Source organism: Geotrypetes seraphini, chromosome 1, assembly GCF_902459505.1.
Source record: "Geotrypetes seraphini chromosome 1, aGeoSer1.1, whole genome shotgun sequence".
NCBI classification, from domain to species: domain Eukaryota; kingdom Metazoa; phylum Chordata; class Amphibia; order Gymnophiona; family Dermophiidae; genus Geotrypetes; species Geotrypetes seraphini.
In genome coordinates, this window is record NC_047084.1 from 475,226,357 (window position 1) to 475,253,372 (window position 27,016).

General features: G+C 39.8%; 1 protein-coding gene across 5 annotated transcripts in view; it reads right to left on the minus strand.

Moving 5' to 3' along the window:
* The window catches only part of CBWD3 (COBW domain containing 3), a 144,790-nt gene that overhangs the window by 98,511 nt on the left and 19,263 nt on the right, over positions 1 to 27,016 (minus strand). For all 5 annotated transcript variants that reach the window (XM_033925029.1, XM_033925038.1, XM_033925020.1 and 2 more), the window contains exons 3-4: positions 21,583 to 21,669; positions 8,424 to 8,520 (exon numbers count right to left, since the gene is read on the minus strand). In XM_033925029.1, coding sequence (XP_033780920.1) covers positions 8,424 to 8,520; positions 21,583 to 21,669 — 184 coding nt within the window. The remainder of the gene's footprint in view (positions 1 to 8,423; positions 8,521 to 21,582; positions 21,670 to 27,016) is intronic.

Sequence of the window (27,016 nt, forward strand, 5' to 3'; positions counted from 1 at the left end):
CGGAGCAATCGTCTCAAAGAAGGAGTCACCGTTATGAGCCGAGAGACCGGATCGCAATCCTGGCGCCACTGAGAGGCCAGGGTCCACTGAGGGATTCTCAGGTGGAGTCTGGCGAAAGGAGTGACGTGGACCGTCGACGCCATGTGGCCCAGGAGCATCATCATGCGCTGAGCGGACACGACAGATAGTTGGGAGATCAGCCGACCCAACCCAATCAAAGCCGCCAACCGAGGCGGGGGGAGGAATGAACGTAGGCGAACAGTGTCCAGCACTGCGCCTATAAACTGAAGTGACTGGGCCGGGCACAACTGTGACTTGGGAAAATTTACTTCGAACCCCAGGCGCTGAAGAAGGATGATAGACCGTCGGGTGGCTGAGATAACCCCTTCCCTGGTTGGGGCTTTGATCAGCCAATCGTCCAGGTAGGGGAAAACTTGAAGCCCCCGAGATCTCAGGGCTGCAGCGACTACCACCATACACTTCGTGAAGACCCGAGGGGACGAAGCCAGGCCGAAGGGAAGGACCCAGTACTGCAGGTGCAAATCTCCCACCTGGAACTGTAAAAATTTGCGGAAGGCAGGATGCACCGGAACATGGGTGTATGCTTCCTTCAAGTCGAGGGAGCACATCCAGTCCCCTTCCTCCAAGAGTGGATACAATACCGGAAGAGACAGCATCCGGAATTTCTCCCGGACCAGGAACTTGTTGAGCTTCCTGAGGTCCAGGATGGGGCGTTGGTCCCCGGTCTTTTTTGGGACCAGAAGTAGCGGGAGTAAAATCCCCTCCCCCGCAGGTTGGGGGGTACTGGTTCCACCGCCCGAAGCTTCAACAAGGCTCTGGCCTCGGCCAGGAGGGTGGGAAGCTGGGCCCGATTGAATGGGCAAGCCCCCGATCGCAGAGGGGGGCCGGCCCCATCCGCTTAGCCCGTCAAAAGGACGGCGCGGGTTTGGAAGAGCCCTGCGCCGGAGCCTTCGTCTGTCCCCCTCTGCCCTGTTGAGGTGGGCATCGAGGTGGCGGCCTAGAAAAAGCCGGGGTCGACTTTTGAGGGTACCTCCTCGGGGGAGGCCGGAAGGGTTTCTGCGGCGTGGCCCTAGGTTTCGGACGGACCAAGGAGGCCAACGAGCGCTCCTGTTCCGACAACCGTTTGGTCGCCGCCTCTAGGGACTCATCAAAGAGCTCGGACCCCACGCAAGGCAGGTCTGCAAGGCGCTCCTGCAAGTTTGGGTCCATATCGAGGGTGCGAAGCCACGCCAAACGTCGCATAGCCATGGCAAAGGCGGACACCCTCGATACCAGCTCAAACGCATCGTACACAGCATGGAAAAGGTACAAGCGCAATTGAGACAGGTTAAACATAAACTTGTCAAACCCCTCCTTGCGGGAGTCCGGTCACGATATTGGGGTAGGTCCTTCACCATGCCACGTAGATAGGAGGAGAAGGTGAAGGCATAGTTGAGGACCCTAGTTGCCATCAGTGAGTTAGAGTAGAGGCGACGACCAAACTTGTCTAGGGTCCGACCCTCCCTGCCGGGCGGGACCGCCGCAGAAACTCGGGAGGGTTGTGTCTTTTTAAGGGCAGATTCCACTAATAAAGATTGGTGGGAGAGTTGTGCCTTTTCAAACCCCTTGGGAGGTACCGTCCTGTATTTCGACTCCATCTTAGATGGAACAGCAGTGACTGTAAGAGGGGTATTCAGGTTTTTAAGCCAGGTCTGATGGAGGACCTTATTTAATGGTAGCCGGGGAGTTTCCCTAGGTGGAGTGGGAAGGTCCTGCTCCTCGAGGAACTCCTTCGTATACTGGGAACCAGCTATGAGGTCCAGGCCCAAGGCCCACGCCATGTCCTGGACAAAGCTGGAAAAAGAGGACGGCCTAGCGGGCGGTGAGGGAGTTCTCGACCTCTCCGCCGAAAAGAAGGGTGAAGCCTCGTGAGAATAACGAGGTTCTCTACCTGACCCCGAGCCCCAAGAAGTCAGATCTAAAGGCCTCGAAGGGGTCGGAGAACGTCTCCGCCTCGAAGAATCCCTCGGGGAAGTCCCCGGGGTCCGAGGTACCGAGGCACGCTCCCTTCTCCTCGGCGAGGAGTCACAGGAACCCCCTCTCGCAGGAGAGCGGAGAAATCTCGGGTTATCGAGGCGAAGCTCCGAAACCTGCAATGCCTCGCCCCCGAGCGGCGAGGAGCGACCACGTCGTCGAGGAGAGCCTCGCGAACGCTTCGGCTTCCTCGGCCGACGTCTCGCCCGAGGCCGGCCCGAGGGCGAGGAGCCCCGGGAGGACCTTGAGGAGGAGGAGGAGGAAATCCGTCTCACCCTCCGCACCTTGCCCCTTGCACCTTGCTGCGCTCAGGCGGAGCCCCCGAGGCCGAGGTCGAGGGTAAAGCCGAGGCCGGTGGAGCCCCGGTACCCGAGACCGAGGTCGCCGAGGTCGGCGCCCCCGAGGTCGAAGCAGTCGGGGCCGAAGCCCGCTGAAACTGCTCGAGGGCCCCCAACAGCTCCGAAGCAATCAGAGCTCGGAGCAGGTCCTGAAAGGCCGGGATCCCGACCATGGTTGGCAGGTCCGAGGTCGGGGCATGCTCCCTGGAGGGCGACCTCGGTCTCGAGTATTCCCTCGGGGCATGAGTGGCCGGAGTCTTAGACGGGCCCGCGGACGACCCACCCGCCGCGGCGGGAGTCGAGGAAGGCTTCTTTGCAGACCCTGTAGTAGGGGATGGAAATGAGGACTTACCCGAGGCAGGTTTGGTCCCAGGCGTCGGCTTCGAGGTCGAGGGACGAGGCGAAGCCGAGGGCGCCGAGGCCGAGGTCAAGGCCGGGGCCGAAGCCGACGTCGAGGCCTTCCCTGGCGCGGAGTCCACCGCGAAAAGCTCCGCCATCCTCGCACGGCGACGGCGGAGCGCTCTTGCCTGGAAAGTGGAGCAGCGATCGCAAGAGGTCGTCAGATGGTCTGGTCCCAGGCAGAGCAAGCACCACCGGTGGGGGTCAGTGATAGATAGTAACTGCTCACACTGGGTGCATTTCTTAAAGCCCGTCAAGGGACGGGACATGAAAAGGAAAAGAGGCCGGGAACGAACGATGTCCCGCGGCCGCGGCTCCCGGGAGCCCCCGGAGCCCAACGGAAAAAAGAAAAAGTTTTTTTTTTACGATTAACGTTAGACAATAACTAGAAAACAAAAATCAAAGCACAGCGATCGAATTAAGAACTCAGACGCGGTGTCAGAAGGCAGAAAAATAGGAGCTCAATTTCCACAGGGCTTCTGGCTCCGCGGAAAAAACTGAACTGAGGACCACGAGGTGGGATGCGCCCTCTAGTGGGCAAGAAGGCATGCACATGCGTGGTGCAGTGTAGCAAACTTGAAACTTCAATCAAGTTTGCTTGAAAAGCTGTCCGCGCTGGGGCTCCGTAGATGACGTCACCCACCCACATGTGAGAATATCTGCCTGCTTGTCCTGGGATAATAACATTATTCGCTGATGACGCCAAACTAAGTAATGTAGTGGGCAAATGCATAATAGATGATGTTTCAATGCCCAACAACATGATGCACGACCTACTCCTACTGGAGCGCTGGTCTAGGTCCTGGCAACTCAGCTTCAATGCCAAAAAATGCAAAGTTATGCACCTGGGCAGCCAAAATCCATGCAAGACTTACACCCTAAATGGCGAGATCCTAACAAGAACTGAAGCAGAACGTGACCTAGGGGTGATCGTCAGTGAGGACATGAAGGCTGCCAATCAAGTGGAGCAAGCTTCATCCAAAGCAAGACAAGTCATAGGTTGCAGAGGCTTCGTCAGCCGAAAGCCGGAAGTCATTATGCCATTGTATAGATCCATGGTGAGGCCCCACCTGGAATACTGTGTGCAATTCTGGAGACCGCATTATCGCAAGGATGTGCTGAGACTGGAGTCGGTTCAGAGAATGGCCACTCGGATGGTCTCAGGACTCAAGGATCTCCCATACGAGGAACGGTTTAAACAAATTGCAGCTATACTCACTCGAGGAGAGCAGAGAGAGGGGGGACATGATCGAGACGTTCAAGTATCTCTCGGGCCGCATAGAGACAGAGGAAGATATCTTCCTCTTCAAGGGTCCCACGACAACAAGAGGGCATCTGTGGAAAATTAGGGGAGGGAAACTACGAGCTGACACCAGGAAATTCTTTTTCACAGAAAGGATGGTTGATCGCTGGAATAGTCTTCCACTACATGTGATCGAGGCCAGCAGCGTGCCTGATTTTAAGGCCAGATGGGATCGTCACGTGGGATCTATTCACAGGGCAAAGGAAGAGGAGGGATCTATTCACAGGGCAATGGTAATAAAGAGGATGGAATTCGTTTTGCCATACTTACAAAATGGAAATAACAATTGCTTTACAAAAAGGGAATTATAATAATTTTAAAAAGATTTGGGGGCCATTGACAAAATATTGCAATGATTAGACACCATTTTCCACTGAAAGCACATTTATACATAGGGGGGAGGTTATTAAGTTTCATTAAAGGTTTAATCAGTAGATAAGAATTTAATATTTATGATCAAAAATGTAGGGGAAGGGGGGTGGGGAGGATATAATTTTATGTATTTAAGATGAAATGAGAAAGAATTTCAAGTGATATGTACATGTTTTAATTGTTGTATTATTGTATACTTGATGTAAGATGGAAAAATGAATAAATGCTTTCCATTTAAACTTAACATTTAATAAAATCAAATATCTCCCTCCCATCCCCTCATTCACAATTGCACTTATAAAGTAGAATGGTATTTATTCATTACAATATTTAGTTAATGGCCCCCCATATTTCTTTAAATTTATTATAACTCCCCTTTTGTATAGTTATTGTTCTCTCCATTTTATAAATATGACATAACGAATTCCAGCAGAAATTATAATTTAGTCTGTTCCAATTTTTCAAATTACTTATGATCTGTTGTATGGCGACTCCTGTCATTATCAATAAAAACTTATTATTTGATGATATTTGGCTCTTTGTTCTCATTGATATACCAAATAAAATCGTATCATATGATAATGCTACATGATTCTCTAATAAACAATTAATTTGGGACCAAATTGATTTCCAAAAGACCATGATAAAGGGACAATAGAATAATAAATGATCTAATGTCCCTGCTTCAAGATTACAATGCCAGCATCTATTAGACTTAGAGCTATCTAACTTCTGTAATCTAACTGGGGTCCAAAATGCTCTATGTAATAAAAAGAACCAAGTTTGTCTCATAGATGTGGACACTGTACATCTCATCCTCCAAATTTGTGGCCATTGAGACGCATTAATTTGATGTTTGATCTCAATGCTCCAAATGTCCCTAAGTCCAGTTTTAGGTTTTTATTTACAAATCCGCTTATCAATTTATACCACTGTGCAGTCTGGTGTCCCAAGAAGTCCACCTGAAAACATAAAAACTCTAAACTATATTGCGTATTAAGATTCTTCCATTCAGGGAACCCTCTTTATGATTTTTTGTTTCCAATTCTAGTAGAGCAGCACAAAGGTGGCTTAAGTAGTGTGCGGGGTGGGCTAGTGAACCATAGAGAGGAAGACCCAGACCCAAAAGCCACTCTAACCACTGCATTTATGATGGAACATGTGTACCCCCCAACCCTACTGTACTGCCATATAGGTGCCACCTGCGGCTGTGAGGACTATTGGGGTGGTAGACAGGTGGGTCTAGTAGGTTTTGGGGGTATTTTGGGGGACTCACCATGACCTATAAGGGAGTTATGGTGAGATGTTTATGTGGCACCCGATTTGTGAAGTTCGTAGCAATGTCCTGTAAGGTGCCCCACTACTCTGTTGCCATGTCTAGGTGTCCAGTCCATTACTTTGCTGGCCCCTCCCATGTTTTTGGATGAGAATGGGGTATAAAGATAGACAATTTAGCGGTATGGGAGATCAAACAGCTAGATGTACAGTTAGACGACTCTCAAAAAACAAAATATTTTGGATGTATTTTTCAAGAATAGACTTTAGACACTGCCAACTTTGGGCGACTAGTGACTAAGGCCCAAATCGGACTTAGACATTTCTTTTGATCATGCCCCTCCATGTGTTCAATCCCAACCCGCAGTCTGGGTATTGCAGAAATTCACATCTTTTCTGAACTCATGTTCCACCCCCTTAGGCTTGGAGATAGCAACAAACCCTATTTCAGTCCGAAGCCAAGCATATACCTGTAAATCCAGGACAAGTGGGGTATGGGGAGAGTCTCCATCAACACAAGTAAATCATGAACTGGCTTGCTCTGCAAAATATTAACAAGTGAGAAACAGGCACAAAGGCAACTCAGAAAAACATTGAGGAACAATGCAGTACTAACTTGCAATGAGCACCCCAAGAAAGGCCTTCAGTAATGTGTATTCTCACAAAAACTCCCCACAGGATATGGCAACTGGCTGAAAAATCTTCAAGCTTGTCATGACAGCAACCAAGGCAGAAAGGAATAGGCTACCCCAAACAACTGAGTGAATACAGAGAGGGCAGGTCGTATGGAATCCTCCAGGGACTAACAGAAAGAAGATTATCGAAGGTATAAAACCTAGTCTTCCATTCTGTTACATCCCTTCCAGATTCCATATGCTAGGTGACATACCAAAGCCATGGTAGATAGGGAGGGACAGAAGAGCCTGCCCTCAAAACCAAGGTCTCCAAAAAAATGGCATCAGAACGCTGTGCCACAACAACTCAGTAAAACCGGGAAAAAATATGAAGAGAGGACCAAGAAACCACCCTGCAAATTTCATAAGGGTGACTGACGCAAGATGCCCCCATGATGCAGCCACATTTCTTGTCGAATGCTTTAAATGAGATTGGTGGTTGCCTGCCGCAGACAACAGAAGATAAGTAAATGGCCATTCCAATCCAACACAGCAGTGAAAACAAAAAAAAAGATCAGACAGCCTGAACTCAATTATCCTTTCCAAATAAAGGAGCAAGACCCTCTGGATACCTAATTTGCAGAGGACCTGATCTGTTTTCTCCGACCCTGTTGGACTAAATGCTGGCAACCTAACCTCCTGATTAACTTGGAAAGCAGAGACCACCTGCAGCAAGAAGGTAGGTACAGTGCATAGGAAAACACTTGCGTCTGACAAATGGAGAAAGGGTTCCCTGCATGAAAGAGCAGACAGTCCAAAATACATCATGATGAAACAATGGCCCTGTAAAATGATGTTAAGATTCTACAAAGGGAAAAGAAGACACAAGGGAGAACTCAGATGAAATGCCCCCTCCCCCCTCATACACCTGGTCACAACTGAAAGAGCTCTTCAGTGCGCTCAAAAAACACACAAAGCCTGCAACCTGAACTTTCAGGGAGGTCACTGCCAGACTTCTGTCTAAACTCTCCTGAAGTAAAACCAGGACTACCTAAATGGGAGCCTTCTCAGGCTCCACCTGATTCCTAGCACTCCACTGTGAGAAAGCCTACTAGGCTTTGGCAGAAGCCATAGTAGAGGGTACTTTGAGCACAAAAAAGAGATGAGATAACTACCTCCAAATAACCACTCAGAAAATAATGGAGGTACTCTCAATCTCTGTAGTGCCTTTGCCTGTCAGCGTCTTTAAAGCAGCTGAGTGGAGAAAAAGGAATTCTGCCTCAGAAACAACTCCAAATGCACGGAAATGAAGATCTTCAGACTGCCAGACGACCAGAGACTGACTACAACCTCCGCCCCCATGGATCATCTACCACAGGGTTGGGGGCAGGAAAGGCAGCATGAGCTTTGAAACCCGGGTGGGTTTCTGTCCAGACACACTCAACCTGCGCTAGAAACCTGTGACAGGGTCACTGGCCAGCAAACTCCACAGAAGGGATCCCGGGTACTTCCAAAAGGTGGCACACAACAAGCTGGCTTCACAGATCCATCAGAGTTTCTCTGTGAAGCTGTAGTCCAGCCCAAGAGGACTGCATCCTTTTCTCCGACAGCAAACCACCCGGGAGGGTCTCAAGGCACTGAAGCCACTGAGAAATGAAGTTTAAGCGAACTTCAAGTGAAAAAATAAGAAACAGAAGCAAAGCAAAAGACTTCTGCTCGGACTGTTTGCAGAAACTGACAGTAGAGTTTATTGCTATCTCCCAGCCTGTGTTCAGAAAAGATGTGGATTTCTGCAACACTCAGACTGTGGGTTGGGATTGAACACCTAGTGTATGGAATCCGGAAGGGACATAACAGAACTGTCATTCGTGGAGTGGTAGAAGATGATTACCCCAATCAACTTTACAGGCTGGTGAACAACCAACTCTTTAATCTGTGAAAGAACCTCAACTAATTAAGTTCCTGCCCTCAAAGTGAGGAAATTACAGATGAAAAGGCTCCAGATTTAATCCTGAACTGCTTTTACACTTTCACAGATAGCAAACATAGCAGGGCTCTTTGCGTGCAGAATAAAGAAGGAGATCTTACTTCACTGAGCAGCAGAGACAGCCATTGCGGAGCTCCAACCATTCCTCATAGAGCTCTCCAGCTTGACTCACCGCCAGGGACTTTTCCAGAGCACTCCCTAGGACACATCAGAAAGATCGAGTTATTCAAAAGATCAACACCTTGAGCAGCAGAATTCTCCACACTCTCTACTTAGTCACTAATGACCAAATATTTCTTTAAGGAATTTTCTCCCCTCTACCACCAACCTTCTTTTGAAAGAACTTCCCCATAAACAAATTTGTTCACGTTTAGAGCTGTCACATAAGAAATATTTTCTCTAACAATATTCTTTTTTCCAGTAAGACAGCCCATCTTTATCACAGTAACATAGTAAATGACGGCAGATAAATTCCTGCATCGTCCAGCCAGTCTGCCCAACAGTCACATTCATTTGAATCAACAATAAATTAATAATTTATTTAACTTGCTAGGTTCCTCGTGTCTTCCCTTCCCCCAAGATAGGCAAGACCTGTATTCAAATAATATGAATGTGATATAAGATACATATACTCGCTCCTGATCCATCTTGCCGCAAACAGACACAGACTGTAGAAGTCTATCCAGTATCAGCTACACCACCCCACTGCTGGAGTCACCATCAAAGCTAACTTCAGCCTGTCCTGATCCGACTTGCCATATACTGGACGCAGACCGTACAAGTCTGTCCAGCATCAACTTTGCTTCCCCACTGCTGGGGCTTCAATTTAAGCACTGCTCCTGCCCTGCTGCCGGAATCATCATCAAAGCTAATTCCAGCCTTTCCTGATCTGTCTTGTCATATATGGACACAGAACCGTATAATTGCATCCAGCATTAGTTTTGCTTCCCCACTGCTGGGGCTTCAATTTGTGCACATACTAAGTGGAATAAAGTTTTCAGCCCAAGGAATGTATCCTGTTAGCTATTAAATTACTTGGGCAAATTCCTTGAACCTGTTCTAATCCACTCTGCCTATATCCTTTCAGAAGCATTAAAAATATTTATATATATTTTGCTGTTTCCATTTATGAACCTTTTTTCACTTGTAAAACTAAATTTATATCTTGTATACATTGCCCTTGAATCTTACTCTTTTGAGCAGTCCACCCTTGGAATCTCTGGTTTGTTCCAGAGGCAATGGCTTGTACAATAAACAGGTAAAATTCTGCCACTTACCCATCAGAGCCCAGTAGCTGGTATGGATGGGCACAACTGATAGACCACATGGTCTTTATTTGCAATTATTTTCTATATTGCTATCAGTGTCTACAAGATTCCAGGATGCTGCACTGAACCATGTCATTATATGTTGCATCATCTCAATGCATTTCTATAGCCTTATAAAAATTTGTAAGAGTGTAGCCTCGCGGGGCACTTGGGCGTATACTTATTACCTACTATGAAGTCCACAAGGGTTTCCAAATTGCTAATCTGAAATCCCAGACCACAGTTTATCTAGTGTGATTTTTTTCTAAATAGAGAATATTCCATTTCTAAGGGCTCCTTTTACTAAGCTGCGTTAGGTTTGCAGTTCCTCTGCTTTCAGGCAGATTTTTTGGGACACCAAGCCGCAAAATGGTATAAATTATTATATGGATTTTTGGATTAAAAAAAAGAAAACTGGTCTTAGGGATATTTGGAGTATTGAGATTGGACAGACAATTTCTGCCTCTCAATGGCCACGGTTTTGGTCTTGGAGATTAAGGTCTACAAGGTCAGCATCTATGAGTCAAACTTGGTTATTTTTGTTACATAGAGTTTTTTGGACCCCTATACGTTTACAGAAGTTAGATAACACTTGATCCAATAGATGCTGGCAATGTAGATTAGAAGTGGGGACTTTAGATCATTTAATTTTCTTCTGTCCATGTGTAAATGCCTTTTGGAAACTAATTTGGCCCCAAATTAATAAATTATTAGAAAATCATGTAGGACTCTTTTATGACACTATATTATTTGGTACAGCAATGAGAGTTCAGAGTCCAATTTCTGCAAATAATAACAAGTTATTATTAATATTGACAGGGGTCGCCATGCAACAAATTACTCAAAATTGGAAAGATTATACTAAGTTAAATTATAATTTTGATGGAATTCAGTTTGCCACATATATAAGATGGAAAAGATCATAGCGTTACAACAAGGAAATTTTCATAATTTTAAAAAAATATGGGGACCATTGACTATTTACTCTAATGATCAGATATCTTAAGCACATGGTTAGTTTATATTTGGGTTGGGATGGGGAATATGTATCATATGGTCATGGGAATATTGATAAAGAGGGGGGTATTTATTTTTATTTTATAAGAATATATGATTGTAATTACAAGTGATTTGTGAAAATTGTTTTATTATTTATAATTCACTTGATGTAAGAATTAAAAACGAATAAAGATTTATTTAAAAAAAACAAAAAACTAAGCTGCGTTAGGGAATTAACGCGCGGAATAGCGCACGCTGAATTGTCACGCGCGCTAGACCTTAACACCAGCATTGAGCTGATGTTAGTTCTAGCCACATAGTGCGCGGTAATACCCTGCGTGCACTAAAAACGCTAGCGCATCTTAGTAAAAGGAGCCATAAGTATCAGTCATATAGACTTGGACCTGAGAGGGATACTTTCCATTTTGCTGCCAACTATCCTCTAGCTAGAAATAACATAAATGTGATTAATTTTGTATTTAAGAAATAAATCCCTTTTATCAGAAGACAACAGAGGACATTTTCTGAGATAAAGTGAAATTTATTTTTAATGTTCTATGCTTGGGGGGGCGTGGCTTAACGCGAACACGAATGGAAGCGTAATCGCAAAGCTCCTCATCTTCTAGGCACAGAATATAAAAAAATTATTCCCTTCTAAATAATTTTCATCAAGAAATAAATACTAAAGAAACGGAACATAAGACAAATGATAATATCTTCTTTTATTGAAGCTAAAACGAAGCCTGAGGTAATAAGAGCTGAAAAAGGCAGAGTGCCGTTTTTCTTCAACGGTTTTATGAGACTTCAACTGCAGCGCTGAAATAGTGAACTGTGTGAGTAAACAAAATGCAGAGCGAGTGAAACAGTGATTGAGAAGGATTGTGTGGACTAACATAATTTATAAAATAAAACCGTTGACTGTTGCCAACCTTTAAACGAAATTAAAGAGGCTTGAGAGAGAAAAAAGCTGTAAGAGAAATACCGGCAAAATTGAATTCTGAGGCGCTAAGAACAAATAAAAGTTAATTGCTTAATAGATTATTGAAATAAAAGAAGTAAAAAAGGATTATTAGAGTGAGGGTTGCTCTCCTCTATCATAGCTGCGACTGGGCTTGTGAGAGGAGAGCCAGAAGAAAGGATTGCCGATTTTTTTTTTTTTTTTTTTTTTTTGGCGCTGAAACGGCATGATATTAAGAATGAGAGACTGGCAGAGCTGGTAAAATAGGTCTGAAGGAGTATTTAACCTGCCGTGATTGAAAGAAACTGAAAAGAAAGGAATTTAAAGAAGGGTAAAGCAATGGCGGTTTGAGGCAGACGCTGAACCCTGAAGGCAAGAATTTCTTTTTACTTTCACTGAAACAGAAGGAGATTGAAGAGAGGGTTTGTTGGAGAGAAGAGAAAACTTAGGGTGAATGATACCAGCCAAACATTGAGCTTGTTGAAAGCATATAGAAAGAAGCTGAGCTAAGGATCTAAAAAGAAATCCTAATTTGCTGCAGTTGAGGCGAAGTATGCGCTGACGGGAGCCGAAACATCTGAGAGCTGTTTAAGATTTCGGCGGTTTATTTAAACTTGCAGTACTGAGTTCACGAGGTTTAAGCTGAAATTGGGCTTGAGAATGAGAAATGAGGAGATAGAGGAAAGGATCAACGGAACTTTTTAAAAAAAAAAAAAAAAAAACTTAAACAGCAAGACGTTGAAGAAATTCAGAAACGCTGTGAATGACCTTACTAAGTAACTGAAAATTACTTTTCTCTGACGGGCTGCGATTGGGCTTGTGAGGAAAGAGATAGAGAAAAAGGTCAACGAAATAAAAAAAAAAAAAAAAAAAAAAAAACTGAAGCAGCAAGGAGTTGAGGCAGTTGAGAGACGCTGAGAAAGAACAGAGAACAGTAGCTTCAAATTTGTCAAATAAGAGGAAAAAATTATATAAAGTGTTGCTCTCCTCGGTCGGAGCTGCGATTGGGCTTGTGACAGGAGAGCTAGGGGAAAGGACTACTAAACATTTTGTTTAGAGCTGAAACTGTATATCAATAAGAAAAAATAAATGCCAAAGATAATTTATGAAATAACATGACAAGTATGAGAGAGATATAAAAAAAAAGGAAAGATAGTTGATCTAAATATCCCCCTCTTTTATTGAGAAAGTGAAAGGGCTTAAAGGAAAAAAAAACCAAAAAGGAATACTAGTTCATTTTTTTTTACATATATAGAACTGGAATTAAAACTGACAATTACTCCAAAGAACTTTTTATCAATATTAAAGAGAAAAAGTTACTAAAAAGGAGTACTTAAGATTGAGACAGATATCTGAAAAAGAGAAAAGGACAAGGGAAAAAAGAAAAGGAATTAAAAACATAAAAATATCAAATATAAAACCAAGAGACTAAACATAAGAAATAAGAATAACCAAGAAAAAGAAAATAACAACATGGCAAGTACAAGACAAAACAAAAATGAGGCTGGTACATCTGCAAAAAGACAGAAACAAGATCAAATAACACCAAGCAAGATACCACTTCCTATTGATGAACCAGACATATTAAGCAAAGCTGAAGTCATGGAAGAATTAAAACAAATCAAACAAATGCTTAAAGAAACTATAACTAATATGTCTGAAATGAAAGAAGAAATTTTAAATATACATAGACAAATGGAAGTTAACAACAAAAGAACAACTGAACTAGAATCAAAAATGGAAAATATAGAATGTGAATCAAAAAGATGTAAAAACGACAGCCTGGAATTAAATAAATTAAAAGATCAACTGGAGGATTACGAGAATAGAGGAAGAAGAAAGAACATCAAACTCTTTGGAATACAAGAAAATTTAGAGGGAAAAAATACTATCCTTTTCCTTGAAAATTTAATTCCAAAAATTCTACAATTAGACTTGAAACAACCAATTGAAATTGAAAGGGCGCATAGAATCCCAATTAAAAATTTAGAAAATAAAAACAGACCAAGACCAATCATTTTCAAAATGTTGAGATACCAACAAACAATAGAGATACTAAATGCTGCAAAAAAAGATAAAAACTTAAATTATAAAGGATCAAGATTATGGTTTTTACCAGACTTCGCCAAAAACACAGCAACTAAAAGAAAAAGACTACTAGACATGAGACCTCTACTCAAAGAAAAAGGATTTAAATATGGTCTATACTACCCGGCGAAAATGAGAGTGTCATCTGGAGACAAGTCCTTATATTTTGAGGATCCCGAAAAACTAAAAGATTTTCTCTCTAAACCAGAACCTATGATATATTAACATAATATATTAAGATGGTTTTGAAGACTCTATGAAAAATTAGAAAATATAACATATCGAAATATTTGAAGAAATGGAGGAAAACAATACAAAGAAAAGACAATAATAATTATATGAAAGAAAGAACAGAATACAGGAAAATTATTAAATAATACACTGCATATATGTTTAAAATAATTATATGTTGAAATCATAATACTAAGGAAATACAAATTAACATATTGTTAAATGGAAAATGATACATTAATAAAATGTTATGGAAAATGATTAAATAAATATAAAAGATCAATATAGATAAATAGAAGGGAAATTTGTTTAAACAATTGAATATTGATTGCCTGGAATGGGGAGAATGTTAGGATTACAGTTCCAATGTGTATCCTTAAGCAGCCAATGTATTGGGTGGGAAAGGGAGGGATAAGGAGAATATATATTAGAATAATTAAGGGAGATACATTAGGGTTAAATATGTGTGTCATGAAGAAAATTTTTTCGATATTAAATATGAAAGAGGAGAGGAAGAATAAGATAATGAAAAATATTAAAATATATAATGTCTTTTAAAATATATTCTATTAATGTCAATGGCCTGAATCACGTAATTAAAAGGAAAAAAATATTAACATTTTTAAAAAAACAAAATGCAGATATTTACTGTCTGCAAGAGACCCATCTTAATATGAAGGAATCACAAAAATTATCAGGCGGATGGATAAAAGAATGTTTTTTTGCTCCAGCAGTGGGTAAAAAAGCAGGGGTTGCAATCCTTATAAATAAAAAATGTATGGCCAATATAAAGGTAAAAAATTCAGATCCACATGGAAGATGGATACATATCGATATAGGTATGGGAAATGATACCCTGACGTTATTTAATATATATGCCCCTAATTCGAATCAATCAGAATTTTTCAAAAAGCTACAAAATATGTTATTACCACTGGCTGCCTCTAATTTAGTGGTGGCTGGAGATTTTAATGCTGTAATGGATCCATTATTGGATAAAAAACCAGGTAAAAATATTAAATCTTTAGGTCTAGATAATTTAGTTCGATCATGTGATTTGAAAGATATATGGCGTATTCTTCATTTTAATGATCAGGAGTATTCATTTTGCTCACAGGTTCATAAATCATTTTCAAGAATAGATTATATTTTTGTTTCAACAAATAAAGTGCAACAAGTGATTAAAGCCTCCATTGATCCTATTATCATTTCGGATCATGCGGGAATATGGATAGAATTACAATTAGATCAATTAGAAAATAATAGACCTCTTTGGAGATTTGATAATGCATTGCTTGTGGATGACAAATTTTTGGAAAATTTTAAAACACAAATTAATGAATTTTTTCAAATAAATTTAGTGGAAGATACATCTATAGAGAATGTATGGGATGCATTTAAAGCAACTATGAGGGGTAATATCATATCATATTCAGCTTTTATTAGGAAACAAATTAAAAAACAATATATAGAATTAGAAAAAGAAATAAAAATATTAGAAGCTAAATTGATAAGTAAATGGGAATATGAAGTTTTGCAAGCTCTTTTGAAAGTAAAAGGTAAATATAATGAATTAACTTCAAAAATGATAAGAAAAGATTTGTTTTCCAAACAAACGGTGTATTATGGAAATTCTAATAAGGCGGGAAAATTATTAGCAAATTATCTTAAGGCAAAAAAAAGGAGAACTAATATTAATGGAATAAAAGATGATAATGGTATAATAACAAATCAAACAAATATAATATTAAAACAATTTTTAAATTTTTATAAGGATCTATATTCTTCCGAACCTTATTTGGAGAAACAAAAAGATGGAAAAAAATTTTTAGATTTAATAAATGGACCTAAGATTCCTGATCATATAAAACGAAGTTTAGAAGAACCTATATCATTAAAAGAATTAGAAACAGCATTGAGATCTCTTAGAGTTGGATCCGCTCCAGGTGGTGATGGTTACACAGTAGAATTTTATAAAACATTTCAAAATATCCTCTCCCCACATTTATTAAAATTATATCAGACACAACTTATAAAAGGTAATATAAAAGGTACTATGGCTGAATCAATAATAATTGTTTTGCCTAAGCCAAATAAAGATCCTACTTTGGTTTCAAACTACAGGCCTATATCTTTGATAAACGTTGATAATAAACTTTTGGCGAAAATTTTGGCTTTGAGATTAGCCAAAGCTCTCCCACATATTATAGATATGCATCAAACGGGTTTCGTTGCTAAAAGACATTCCTCCAATAACTCTAGACTATTATTTCACATGCTAAACTTATCAAAAAAAATGGATGAACCGGCTTTTACAGTTTCATTAGATGCTGAGAAAGCATTTGATAGGGTAGAATGGAATTTTATGTATCAGGCTTTAGAATGGTTTGGTATAGGTTCTGGATTTATACAAATGGTAAAAACATTGTATAGCTTCCCGATTGCAAGATTAAATATTAATAATAAGATATCTGATGGTTTTCAATTGCAGAGGGGAGTTAGACAAGGTTGTCCTTTATCTCCTTTGTTATTTGATGTTGTATTAGAACCCTTATTGTTAGTAATACAGCAAACGAGGGAGATACAAGGAATTCCATATTCAGATATGGAATATAAAATTTCGGCTTATGCTAATGATATTTTGCTTTATTTGAGAAATCCAGAGTCTACCTTATCTTCTTTATTGGAATTAATTGATAAGTTTGGCAAATTTTCAGGTTATAAAATTAATTGGAATAAATCTGAAATTATACCCTTGAATGTTTACTGTGTAAAAGGATTATTTGATACTTTTCCATTCATATGGAAAGAAGAAGGATTTAAATATCTAGGCATTCAAGTTAAAAAAACAATTGAAGATACTGTAAAAGAAAATGAAAAATATGTATTAAAAAAAGTAACGGAGTTATGTGAACAATGGAACCCATTACATATATCTTGGTGGGGCAGAGTTCAAACTATTAAAATGATGATGTTGCCTGTGGTTTGCTACCAAATGAGTATGATACCTATTTATTTTCAGGGGTCCTTTTATAAGAAGCTTAATAGAATTTTAACAAAATTTCTTTGGCTTGGTAAAACACCTAGAATAGCTTTAGTAACCTTACAAAAATCAATTAAGGAGGGAGGGGTAAATTTTCCAAATTTCTATAGGTACCATCAAGCCTATATTCTACGTCAGGGTATGTATTGGATCCTCCCAGAACTTATAGATAATGCACCAGATTGGTTATATTTGGAATGGCGCCTTATGTTTCCCCTAAATTTAGTTCATTTACCAAGTATTAATATACCTAAAAGATACAGAGAAAATAAAATAATAATGGATACTTGGAAAACATTGAGATTTATTGATAAATTAACACCCATCCCAATATATAAATCAACTAATCAATCCATATGGATAAACTCCAAGATCAAAATTGGCGGAGCTCAAATCCTTTGGAAGAACTGGATTATTGCAGGAATTAGATCTCTAGATGATATTATTTCAGAAGGTAAACTGCTGGAATTTTCACAATTGCAACATAGATTTGGTCTTAATAAAACACAAAGTTTTAAATGGTTGCAATTGAAGCAGGCCATTCAGGTTGGGTTCCCTGAATGGAAATCATTAAACAATCAATATAGTTTAAAGTTCTTATGCTTTAAAGCAGACTTCCTAGGACATCAAGCCGCATTGTGGTATAAATTAATATCTGGATATTTGAATAAAAAACCAAAAAATGGTCTAAGAGACATTTGGAGCATTGAGATTGGACATCAAATTAATGCATCTCAATGGCCACTAATTTGGTCTTGGAGAATGGGATGTACAATGTCAGCGTCTATGAGACAAACATGGTTCTTTTTATTACATAGAGCTTTTTGGACCCCTACTCGTTTACAAAAACTAGACAGTTCTAAGTCTAATAGATGCTGGCACTGTAATCTAGAACCAGGGACATTAGATCATTTATTATATCATTGTCCTTATATTAAAATTTTTTGGAATTCAATTTGGCCACAAATTAATAAATTAATGGAAAATCATATTGCAATATCATATGATACAATTTTATTTGGAACAATGATGAGAAAAAAAAGTCAAATTTCACCAGAAAATAATAAGCTTTTATTAATTATGACAGGGGTTGCCATTCAACATATAACTAACAATTGGAAAAATTACAACAACCTAAATTACACATTTTGGTGGAATACAATATGCCATATTTTTAAAATGGAAAGAACAATATCAATACAAAAGGGGACATATAATAAATTTATAAAAATATGGGGGCCATTGACAAAATACTGTAATGATTAAATAATAGAATACTTTTTCTTCTTTTCTTCTTTTAGAGATTTTTTTTTTATGACACACATATAGGGGGGGTAAGGAAAATAATTTATATATAATAAATTATAATATATGATACAAAATGTAACATATGATTAAAAAATAAAAGAAGGGTGGGGGGAGGGAAAATGAATAAAATTTATCCAGAATATATTGTATTAGATATAAATATGTTATTGAATAATTATCAATTATATTCTAATATGTTGTATACTTTTATAAAATTTGAAAATATTATATTAAAGCAATAAAAGGGTGGGGGGAGGGTGAAGGGGAAAATCAAATCCAGACATACATTGTGTTAGATATAAAAGTGATACCATGCATTTATCAACTGTATTTTATTATTATGTACACTTTTTGTAAAATTTGAAAATAAAAATATAATGGAAAAAAAAAAAAAAAAATGTTCTATGCTTGATCAGGTCTTCAACACTGTCCCAAAATTCCTGTACAACTTGGCAGAATCATCAAATGCGGATGCGATTACTATTTGTCCCACAACTACTCTAATGATAGTTTGATACACCAGGTTCAGTTTTGGCTAAGCTCTCTGAAATTGGGTACCACAAATACTTTATGGGGATAACTTTATAAAGAATTTTCCATGTTTTACACACAGAAAGGGGTTCCTTTAGAGCAGGGATTATATATATGTGAGTAATAAATGCATGGAAAAAGCATTCTTAATATGATGTGATCTGAGTGAGTGTTCCGAGATCATAGTTAGGGCAGAGATGTAATGTATGCAATTAGGGCTGGATTCAGTAAAAAAAATCAGCCCTATTCTATAAAGGGTGCTCTGGGATTAGCACTCTTTATAGAATAGCATGGGTCACTGAATTCTGCACCCAACTTTGAGCATGAGGACTTATATCAACTGAAATCAGGTGTAACTCCTGACATGCAAGTTGGGTGCAGATCCATGGTAGTCCATAATACTGTATGACAAGCTTGATGGAACACTTATAATGTATATAATGTGATTAGAATCAAGGGAGAAAAAGACCTCAAAATACCCCTAGAATGTGATCAATGAAGTCACAAATATTTCGGGGTTAGGTATCATCACCGGTCAAAAACCCTTGAATTAATATTTTTTTTAAATTTTTAATTATATTTTGTAATTTTCATTGATTTTTAATTCATATTCTTCTTTTATTATAAATACTAATATGTATTAATTTAAGACTTAAATCTTTCCTTCTAAATGGTTGAGCAATCAAGTGACCAGCAACTGTTGATTCAATATCACAATAATCATTCTATTTATATTTAGAAAATAGTAAGCACTTATCTTAGAAAACCCAACGGAGGCCCGGTCCGTTTCGCTCTAATGGGCTTCTTCAGGGGTAGTAAAAAGGCTTATGTGATTGCCAGTTAAGTTTCCATTTTGCTCAAGAATCGTTGCTGAGATTTTCACAGACTACACATCGGGTTGCGCAACCCGATGTGTAGTCTGTGAAAATCTCAGCAACGATTCTTGAGCAAAATGGAAACTTAACTGGCAATCACATAAGCCTTTTTACTACCCCTGAAGAAGCCCATTAGAGCGAAACGGACCGGGCCTCCGTTGGGTTTTCTAAGATAAGTGCTTACTATTTTCTAAATATAAATAGAATGATTATTGTGATATTGAATCAACAGTTGCTGGTCACTTGATTGCTCAACCATTTAGAAGGAAAGATTTAAGTCTTAAATTAATACATATTAGTATTTATAATAAAAGAAGAATATGAATTAAAAATCAATGAAAATTACAAAATATAATTAAAAATTTAAAAAAAATATTAATTCAAGGGTTTTTGACCGGTGATGATACCTAACCCCGAAATATTTGTGACTTCATTGATCACATTCTAGGGGTATTTTGAGGTCTTTTTCTCCCTTGATTCTAATCACATTATATACATTATAAGTGTTCCATCAAGCTTGTCATATTATATTATTATTTGGACACTATTTCGTTTTCCATTCTTTTTGTCAGTCCATAATACTGAACATAATTTTCCAGAACACCCCTGACCTGCCCATGTCCCTTCCATGGGAATAGCCTCTTTGAAGTTGTGTGCGGATACACTTAGGCATTATCCTATAACTAGGTATTTCCATGCCGATCTACTGTTTCAGCCCCATTTTGGCACCTTGCTTTCATTAGAACCTGTTTAGAACTTTAGAAGTCATTTATAGATTTTCCCAGTTATTGTATAAAATATGCTTGTACATGAACAAATTTACATGGCATAACTGGATGAATTATATGATCTCATTTATTTTGAATTTAGCCCACGCCTTTTCAGTAATAACGCAGAGCAATACTCAGGAATGCTACATATTTCTCTGTCCTCAGAAAGTTTACAGTCTAAATTTGCACAAGAGACAATGGCCAAGATCACACAGAACAGCAATGGGATTTCAATCCTGGCTTCCCTTGCATCTTAACCTACTGCTCTAACCAACTACTCATCCACTGACATTATTTTTCTAGGTTGCTACAAGAAAAGTATCAATCTGCAGTCTGTCCATGTTGATTCTTCTACAACGATGGGGAAAGGAGGAAAGCTCTGCAGCCCCACCATGGCTCTTCATCACTATAGTATTGTGAATCTAACTAGCGATTAGGACTTGAACTTCCATTTGCTGCTTTTCAAACTATAAAGCACATTTTTTGGAATTTAGCAATAACCCAACACTTTTCTCTTTTGTTTTTTTTTTACTTTTTAATTATAATTTACAAGTATAACACTTGATACAGAAACACAGCATGAAACATCTTTGAGGAAATCTTTACATACTTTCCTCCCAAAATAGGAAATAAAGCAACACATAATAAACCTCCTTAGCTAATTGTTTGATATTTACTGTACACTTGTTGTGAATTATAAAATGAATAAAGAATTTAAAAAAAAAGAAAAAAGATCCAACTATATTTTTATTGATCAGGAATTTCTAGAGTATTATCAGATGTTATCAGCTCTTCCGGAGTCTGTCATAGGGGAGAACATCCTCCAGGGATTCAAGACAAAGTTAGACAAGTTCCTGCTGAACCAGAACGTACGCAGGTAGGGCTAGTCTCAGTTAGGGTGCTGGACTTTGACCAGAGGGCTGCCGCGTGAGTGGACTGCTGGGCACAATGGACCACCGGTCTGACCCAGCAGCGGCAATTCTTATGTTCTTATATATGCAGTACTGTTCACATAGACGTAATACAGTCTTACTCTTTGGTTATATGAGTGCATGTCATACAAGCAAAGAGTTGTATGATATGCACACATTGCACATAAACTGAAAGCTGCAGATAATGAAAAGCTGATCTTTCAGGAGGTTCCACTTACCTTCACCAAACTCATTTAGAATAACTGCAATCCTTTTGTTGTGTTGCTCTGTCAAAATATAGTTCAGAAGAGTTGTCTTCCCAGCACCTAAAACAACATAACAGATCAGGAATACTAACAGTAAAAATATAACATGTAAATTTTTATCTTTGATCCTAATATATAACACTGTGATGTCATAAGCACATAAAGACATCTGCAAAGGTAAACACTGAGGACCGGATTCTCAAAACTTACCGTGCCCTTAATGATGGTCACTAAAACCAGTTCCAGCCAGTTCAGTGTGCCAGAATTTTACCGGCCGATTTTACCGGTCTTTTCCTGTTTAAATCTTTATTGATTTTCCAAAGTTAACAAAAATGCAGTACAGTATCTATACAAACAACATCAATCATATATGCATTTATAACAGGGGTCTCAAAGTCCCTCCTTGAGGGCCGCAATCCAGTCGTGTTTTCAGGATTTCCCCAATGAATATGCATGAGATCTATGTGCATGCACTGCTTTCAAAGCATATTCATTGGGGAAATCCTGAAAACCCGACTGGATTGCGGCCCTAAGGAGGGACTTTGAGATCCCTGATTTATAATCAATCAAAATCCCCACAACAATAAACCCCCACCCAACCAATACCTTGCAAGAGAATGAAACCATGACAGAAATATCCCTCTCCCACCCTCCCTCTCTCTCCCAGGGTGTGTGCGCAATATACCAACAGGATCAAAGGAAAAAACAATTACAACGCATCCATAAAAGATATCAAAGGGCCCTAGATTAACCTAAATCTCTTAGTATGACCCAGTATATCTGCGTTCATTTTTTCAAATCTATACATTAAACATAAATTTGCCCACCAAAAATTAAAGTTAAGGCGATCTCAGTTCTTCCAGTTGCGCGTAATCATTTGTAACCATGGTCTTTTCCAAGCTTCCTATCAGACTCTGACTCTGCTATGCAAATGTAGTACAACAAAGTCATTAATATTAAAAAGGTAGTAAAATGGGCTCATTAAAATTTAAAAGAGCACTCTGAACGATTCTCTATCATCACCGGGTGATTCCCTAAGCTCGTTGTTCTGGCAGCATCTGAGCTATCATAGCCTTACTTTCTGGTCAGGGCCTGAGCACTGTTTGGCTCCGGGGATGCACCGGGGAGGGACCTAAAGTTCTTCTTGGCCCAGGCACCTAAGGCTTCTCACATAGGAGGGCCTGCTGGCCAGAGGGAGGTAGGCATACCTCCGGCTGACCTTCATCGTAAAGGTACCGGGGGGGGGGGGCAGCATGGGAGGGAGTGGGCATCTCTTCTGCCATCCTTGAATTTATTTTTATTTTTTTTTTCAAAACAGTTTATTAAACGATAAAGTCCAAACAAACAGAGCAGGTGATACAGCATTTTCAGTATAAAGTATACAGATAAAAACAACAACAAACCACCCAAATGAGTGGAACCGGTAGAGTCTGGGCTGGGTTCTTAAACCCAGACTCGGCCAAGCCTCACCCAACAGGAGAAGCCTCCCCACCCCTTTCCCCTCTTAACCCACTGGCAGCACGGGTACCACTGGCTTCCGCAAATGGTTGAGAACTTGGCTTTTAATCAGAGGGGGTAGAGTATCCAAATAAGGCACCCAAACGGACAAGAAAAGCTTACTACGATGATGAGAAAACCGAGCTGACAGGGATTCCCAGACCATTAGAAGATGGAATTTATTGCGCCAATAGCAAATGGTGGGTGGGGGGAGTCCTGAAGCCAATAATTTAGAATACATTTCTTACCCACTATATAGACATTGCAGATAAGTAAAGAATCACCAGCAGAGAGCCCACCCACATAACCCTTAGCCAAAAAGAGGATCCTCTCCACCTGAGAAGGAAGTGCATAGGCCCACCAAGGTCTGAAATAACAATGAACCTCAAGCCAAAAGGTAGCAATGACTGCACAAGACCAAAGACCATGCGCCAGAGAGTTATCAACCCGGTGGCATTTCAAACATGTAGAGGTAGAGGCACACCCGAAGTGAAAGGCCTGTTCTGGGAAATATAACCCCGATGGAGGACCCAAAATTGACATTCCTGGAACTCAACGCTCTGCACCACCCGGAGGATCTGCTGCACCAAAGGAGACAAGGATGCTACTTGAGGGCGGCAACCCAAGTCCCGAGACCACAGAGACAGAAGCTGGGGATAGTCCCTCCGCGGCTGCAGAGCCACCAGCTGGCAGTGTCCTGCCGTCCTTGAATTTAAAGGGGCAGGGGGTGTCGGGGGTTGTCAAGGGGTGGGGGGTAGTTGGAAGGGGGGGCAGGAGATCCCGGAAACAGGAGGGAGTGGTCATCCATCCTTCTGTCTTTCAATTTAAAAGAGCGGAGTGTCGGGTGGATGGCAGTCGGGGGGTTATCGGGAGACCCCAGCAGAAGGGAGTAAGCAACCCCCCTGTTGATGTTTTACCTGGGGGGCATCAGAAGACGAGGGGGATGTAGGCGGGAGGGGGAAACATTTCTGCTGCTCTCCCTGCTGATCATTCAGCTGAGCTGGCAATATTTGGACTTTCGTCTCAGTTGATTATGGCAGGGAGAGCAGATTTTTTTCAGAAGCGAGGAGCTGTGTGCTTAGTGATTTTTCTTCTTAGCAAGCACATTTCCTCCCAATTTTTACCAGTGATTCGCATGCTATTATGCTGAGAATCGCCCATAAAATAAAAATTGCTCCCACTATGGCCACTACTGGATGGACTCGCTGGATTTTACTGGCAAATTTTGAGAATCCAGCCCTAAGAATGATAAGGTAGCTGTCCTTAATATTCACCATAGCTTTTTCTTAATCAATATTTTAGCAAACCACGTCAGTATTCTCTCTGAAGGCCAGCAAATCTTGAAGCAAACAAAAAAAGTCAGACCCTACTTTAATTATCTGCAATTTTCCAGTTTAAACATGGTCTACCTTAAAATAAATAATACCTGTATTTACAAAGGGAAAGAATTCTGTGAACAGCTAGCTCAGATTTTAGTGGTCAGGTTAGCCCTGCACAGAGTTAACTGAGGGCTCCTTTTATCAAATTACCATAGGCCAATGCAACAAATGCACCAAAGCTTATAGGGATTTAAAGGGTTTCATGGCATTTACAATGGCAGCATCACTACCGTGACTTTGTAAAAGGGGCTCTGAGTGGTATGACTAAAAAAAAAAAATACCCTAAATTAAATATCAGAAGTGAACCGTGTATTATTGCTGTGTATCAGAAAGATTGTACTATGGTACTAATATATTTAATTGCATCGCTACATGGTGCGGCTCTTCTTCGAATGCTATGTGCAATTTTGGTCACAGTATCTCAAAAAAAAGATATAGTGGAATTGGAAAAGGTACACAGAAAGGCACAAAAATGATAAAAGGGATGGGTCGACTTTCCTATGAGGAAAGGCTAAAGCAGCTACTGCTCTTCAGCTTAGAGAAGATACAGCTCAGAGGTTGTCTATAAAATACTGAGTGAAGTGGAACAGGCAGATGTGAATTGCTTGTTTACTCTTTCCCAAAATACTAACACTAGGGGGCATGTAATGAAGCTTCTAAGTGGTAGTTTTAAAACAAACTGGAGAAAATATTTCTTCAGTCAATGTATAATTAAACTCTGGAATTCATTGCCAGAGAATGTGGTGAATCTTACTGTTACTATTATTGCAGGTACATTCAACAACTGCTGGGAAGATGGGAGTGCCCTTATTGGGCTGTAATGGAGCAACAGTCAAGTACAGCAGAACCTCAATATTTGCGGGGGTTGGGGGTTAGAGGCAAAGCCGGCCTCTGAATAATGAAAAACCGCAGATAATTTTTAGGGCCGGCTCTGACCCACCCCCGCCTCTCTCCTGTGTCCCAGACCTTACCTGGTGGTCTAGCGGCAACATAGGGCAAGATCGATCGTCCTACACTCCTGCCCCGTGCAGAGCTGTCATCAAAATGACTGCCTTGAGTTCCCGTTGTAGTCTCGAGATGATGGCTCTGCCCCACGTTGCCGCTAGACCACCAGGTAAGTCTAAGGAAGGTCCAGGATGCAGCGTTTTTTTCCCAAAAAAATTGCGAATAACCAAATCTGCGGGTACTGAAACCGCGGATTCGGAGGGGAAACTGTATATAGGACTGCTGATGCAACAACTCAAAAATAAAGCACTGTATTTTAAAATGCATCTTTTATTTTATTGTCCATTCATATTATTATTTTGGAAATCAATTTGGCCTCAAATAAATAGGATGTTGGAAAATCCGGTAGCCTTGACATATGATACGATTTTATTTGGTACTGCAATGAGAACTCGGAGTCAAATCTCATCAAATAATAACAAACTTTTATTTATATTGACTGGAGTAGCAGTTCAACAAATAACATACAATTGGAAGAATTATGACAGATTAAATTACAACTTTTGGTGGAATTCAGTTTGCCATATATATAAGATGGAGCGTACATTTGCAACACAAAAAGGATATATTGATAAGTTTAAGAAGATTTGGGGACCATTAACAGATTTTTGCAATGATTGATATAATTTTTCCTATAATAAGATACTTGATAAAGGGGTGGGTGGGTAGGTTTATTCTCTTTATCACAAAATATAAATAATCATAATATTTGTTATATTGTTATATTGCAACTATCAAAATAAGGGGAGGGAAAGGGATTATAATTGAATAATAGTTGATATAATTATTAAATATTATATGATGTCTAAAATTATAGTAAGGACTATATAAGGATATGTTGTATTTACAGTAAGTTATGGAAATATCAAGTGTATACTTAATGCAATTGTATGAATTTTTATGATACACTTCTTGTTATATGAAAAATGAATTTAAAAAAAAAATGCAATTCTGCTTTCAAAAGGTAACCAATGAAGTTCAGCTAACAATTTCATAGTATGATCCTGTCCCTTCTCCAGTAGAAGATGGGCCACTGTATTTTTTAACTGTTACAAATATCTACAGCTTCTTTGGGGGCAACCTTGCCATAATTTATTCAATTTGTTGTCTATGAATGGACGATTGTAGCTAAATCCTTCTTATTAAGATAGGAGTGAATCATATGAAAAGAATAAACCACTGCCCAGATTTGTTTTTCCATGGACAAACCAGTCTATCAGTACCCCTAGTTAGTTACTGCCATTTTCATTGGAAAATGTGCTTACTTAACTGATGCTTTGATTTAATTTTGATATTTTAAATGTACTTCATCTATGAGATTGTAATAGTGATAAAAGAAAATCAGAAGCTCAGAACCAAAAATCGATTCTGTAACTGGATGCCCATATTTACCCACCATTAGTAGGTGTAAATGTAGAGAACATTGGAACCTTCATGAGTTAAGGGTGCCTTTAAGCATGTAAGAGGCAGCAAAGCACTATGGGCTGGATTCTATAAACAGTGCCTAGCAACACGGCTGTCTATCA